Source organism: Nicotiana tomentosiformis, chromosome 6 (assembly GCF_000390325.3).
Source record: "Nicotiana tomentosiformis chromosome 6, ASM39032v3, whole genome shotgun sequence".
Classification (NCBI taxonomy): domain Eukaryota; kingdom Viridiplantae; phylum Streptophyta; class Magnoliopsida; order Solanales; family Solanaceae; genus Nicotiana; species Nicotiana tomentosiformis.
The window spans coordinates 84,125,930-84,130,353 of record NC_090817.1 but is presented as its reverse complement, the minus strand read 5'-3'; the positions used below and the strand labels follow the sequence as shown (position 1 = coordinate 84,130,353).

Genomic DNA, 4,424 nt, shown 5'->3' with positions numbered 1-4,424 from the left:
CACACATAGTATCGATAATATACTGAATTGTTTTTTCTATCCACATATCACAAACTTTAAGTAAAATTTTATAATTCAAATGTTGCATTGTTTACCCATTGCCTTATCTTTACATGTTCCTATCATGTTATATAACTTATGCATTATAAATCAAAGGGTCATATATGACTAAGAATCAGTGGCGGAACCAGAATTTTTATTAAGGGGTATCAAAATATAAAAATTAAATATACCAAAAAGTCAAAGGCTCAAATATGACTAAGAATCAGTGGCGGAACCAGAATTTTTATTAAGGGATATCAAAATATAAAAATTAAATACATCAAAAAGTCAAAGGGGTTCAACTTATAGTAAATATATAGAAAACAAAAAAAGTTACCTAATAATATAGTGTAATTTTTCGGTAACAATTGTCGATTGACACTGCTGATTCGTTTTGCGGAGAACTCTTATCTCGAGCAAATCCTCAAGCATACTATGAATGGCATCTTTGTACAACTCTGTGTTACAAGCAGCATCTTTTGAAAATGATTAAACACTCTTTCCAAGAGTGATGTAGTATCAGTGCTATCGAAGGGGTGCGTCTGTTAGTTCCTCTTCTTGAGAATTAGTTAATCGGTGTCATTTTCCAGGAGTAGGGAATTTGATTTATTTAGAAGGTTTTTCTTTAATCCTTTCTTTGGTGAAGGCCGAAGGGTAAAATTGTCTATTAGATTATTTATGAATATTTTAGTAATTTAACTTTAGGTTTAAGCACTTTCCACTTTTAATAATATAGTATGTATGTATACGTGTATGTGAAGAGTCTGATGTACTAATCCATAGTTTTAGAAGGAAAAAAGGGGAATACTCAAGCTTGACGACTTATGTCAAGTGAAGCAACCAAATTGGTTGTTAAATGTAATTGATACGTACAACAAAAGCTCGTATGGTATCATTCAGTTAAGTAGAGTTGGAAGGATGTTTTAGGATGTTCTTGAAAAATAAGTAGTTTAATTTGACGTGTGAAAACATCACAAATACTGACAACTCGAACCGTAACCTTTCAAATTTTAACTTTTTTCACATCAGTACATGATTTGATATTTAAATTTTTTTTTTTTTTTTTTTTAGCTTTTAACTGTGTTGATTTTATGCCTCATTTCATAATGTCATTTGTTAGATTTTATGATGCCATAACTTTGTGTTCTATAGAGAAAGATCGAGAATACATATCCATAAAGAAGAGGTCAGACAGATAATGTATAGACTAACGACGGTCAACTACAATTTTGTGCACGCTAATGGTCCCAAATACTTGGGTGCCAAGTAAGTACATCCTTCAGTATTACCCCAGAAAGTAACTATAGTAGAGAATAGCCCCTTGTCCACTTCTTCAATTCGAGCTATATACGCGTACGCGTTCGTATTCTAAGCCCTGTATTCAAGTCAATCATATATACGTGAAGAGTAATTTTGTGCTTTAAAAAAGATAACTAAAACTTTTATGCGTTAATAATTAAAAACAAATTGTATAATTGGACCATTATAAGGTTATTATTAAAAGCAAATGATTATGATTAGTATTATTGTAATCTTTTAAACTAGAATTAAGTTACATTGTAAAGATTCTCTTACACTATTAGTAGGTTTGTCATTATTTTTACCAAATATACATAAATGTTCATCAAAAAATTTATATGCAATTAACTAATAAATGACCTGATTGTTTATACAATTTTACGCTACCAGTACACAAAAACGAACTCGGTATTAAAAGGTTTGGGGGTATCACTATTTTCAATATAATTATGCAAATCTCCTGCTGTAAAGTTTAGCGTGCAACTCTCTTAGAGGGTATATAGACCTTTTGATTTTGGGATTTAATTAGAAGTAGAAGGGGGCGGGAAACTAAAGCAAAAAAAGTAATTTAAAAAAAAAATGAGCAGTTGTGTTGGCGTATGAATGCAGCGCCTTCTAAGAACCTACTAATTTTAAGGTATATATATATATATATATATATATTAGATCATTTTTCCGAAGCTTCTACTAGTACATAGACTTTAAGCTCTAACTAATACTAGTATATTGTATGATTTGACGGTGTAAAAAATAATTTCACGGTCATTAATAGGGGTGTACATGGATCGGGTTAGTTCGATTTTTGTCAAAACCAAACCAAACCAACTATATCGGTTTGGTTTGGTTCGGTTTTGTTTGGTTTTTCTGGTTTTCGGATTTTTTTGTTACATGAATATTCAAATGGAAGAAATTCAAAGATATTTACAGCCAGATAGATCGCAACAACTTCCTATATCCGCACCTGAAATCTTTCTACAGATAGTGGGGGTATCCACCCCTATGGCCATGTTCTATTCTGAGGAATAAAATAAAAATAGTCTTTCGGACAGATGGGATCAGCCTAAGACCGTAAAGGTCCAGTTCCAGTATTGAAGGAAGCATCGCATAGAAAGCATTTTTGTATGTTTCGGTCCTCTTCCCCATTACTTAGAAAAAGTGAGCCACCGCGAAGGAGAAGCTAGGGTTCAAAAGGGCCAATGAAACTCCACTCTTTTGGTCTAGTCGGTAGAACCGGTGAACCACGCGAGCTGGTTAGATGCGTGGGGCAGAGGGCTCGTAGTACCCCCTTTGATTGATCCTTATTTCAATCTTACTTTGTTAAAGTTATAGATATAGTTTTGATAAAAGAATATATATTTAGTAAATATTGAAAAAACTGACAAATATATGATCTGTTAAAATATTCTAATGGGAGAATTTTTTAGTAACACGTAATAGTTATTTTCTTAGTCATCTAACAATAATTTTTCGTTAATGTACGCTTTCAAGGTTAACACATGATAGGATCCCAAATATTTTTATATTTTTAAAGAAAATTCAATATAAAGTCATATATATATATATAAATTAAATATTTATATGTCGGTTTGGTTTGAGTTTTTTTACTCAATACCAAACCAAGTCAAACAAAACCTAGTCGGATTTTTTAATCGATTTGGTTTGATTTTTTGATTTGATGCGATTTTCCGATTCGGTTTGAACAACCCTAGCCATTAATATAACTCAAATTCATAGGTAAAATCGGAGATTTATAGCGGAAACTTCATCATTGTGGAAACTTCATGGAAGCACACTTTATAACAAGACTCTATCTGCTACAGCTGATGGGTATGAAATGATGTGAAAAGTTCTCATTCACTGATTGCGCCTAACGCGGTGAGATAGAGAACTCGTACTACGTACTAGATTCCTATCATTATAGTTTACACACTAGTTACCTCTCTCTTTCTGCCTAATGAAAATATCCAAGAAGCTAGTAGAGCAAATATCATTAACAAAAAACGCGCAGAATTCAGTTAGAAGCCATATCTTCGATTGACCTATATATATGTGTGTGTGTATAGACTATAGAGTCATGAAGCAATTAACATTATTTCATTCAGATCGATTCAACAAGCAGTACACCAAATTAAGCATTTGTTTGTGTCTTCATCCTTTTACTATGAAGAGAAGCAGAGAAGAGGATAGTGATGTAGAAGCACTAGCCATGGCTAACTGCTCCATGCTTTTGTCTCGTTTAAACAATAACACTATCAAAACTTCATCGTTTGAATGCAAGACATGTAACAAACGATTCTCATCTTTTCAAGCACTTGGCGGCCACAGGACGAGTCATAAATCGCTGAGATCATCATCCATAGACGCCAGAAGCAAATCCAAAAAAACAAAGAATAATAATATGCACCAGTGTTGTATTTGTGGGATGGAGTTCTTTATGGGGCAGGCTTTAGGTGGACATATGAGGTGTCACCGTGCCCCAATCAATGTACCAGTTTTGAACAATTCGAATAGTAGTAGTAAGAGAATATTATGTCTGGATCTTAATTTAACCCCTGATGATCAGAACGATGATTTTAAGTTATGGCCGACGGCACCTGCTCCTGTTTTGCGCTGCTTTATCTAATTCCCGCACACTTCCATTACTTTTAGGACTAGCACTTTTTTTTTTTGGTTTTTTGGTTACTTCATATATTATATTATAAGAAAAATTAAATTACGATGAATGTCTACTCTACTTCATTTTGTATGTATCAACATTCTATAACTATCATTTACTTTTTTTCTATACTGGTTATCGTTCATTAAAATGGAAAATAGAATCATGTGGTACTCTTATCTTATAACCCGTTTATTAGTATCTAAGGGGTAGTTTGGTATGATTGATAAGCAAAAATAATTTTGGATAAAATTTTAGTATAGCTTTATTTCTTGTTTGGTTACTAATTCTGGGATAAATTATTTCGAGATTAAAAAATAATAGCGAAATAATTTATACTTGGCAGATGGTGGAATAGTACTTCCAGGATAAGTTATCGTAGGAATCTTGTGATTAATAAAACATACCAAACAATCAATAAGAAATA

At 32.5% G+C, this 4,424-nt stretch overlaps 1 protein-coding gene across 1 annotated transcript; it reads left to right on the top strand.

Moving 5' to 3' along the window:
* The first annotated feature begins 3,297 nt into the window (after nt 1-3,297).
* LOC104091177 (zinc finger protein ZAT11-like) lies at nt 3,298-4,126 on the top strand. Its single transcript, XM_009596456.4, has one exon. The coding sequence runs from the start codon at nt 3,389-3,391 to the stop codon at nt 3,962-3,964; it is 576 nt and encodes a 191-aa protein (XP_009594751.3). The 5' UTR covers nt 3,298-3,388; the 3' UTR covers nt 3,965-4,126.
* Nucleotides 4,127-4,424: the final 298 nt, after the last annotated feature.

Bases quoted from the DNA above. Each gene is read 5' to 3' on its own strand.
- LOC104091177 (XM_009596456.4), top strand. From the start codon at position 3,389: ATGTGTGTGTGTATAGACTATAGAGTCATGAAGCAATTAACATTATTT.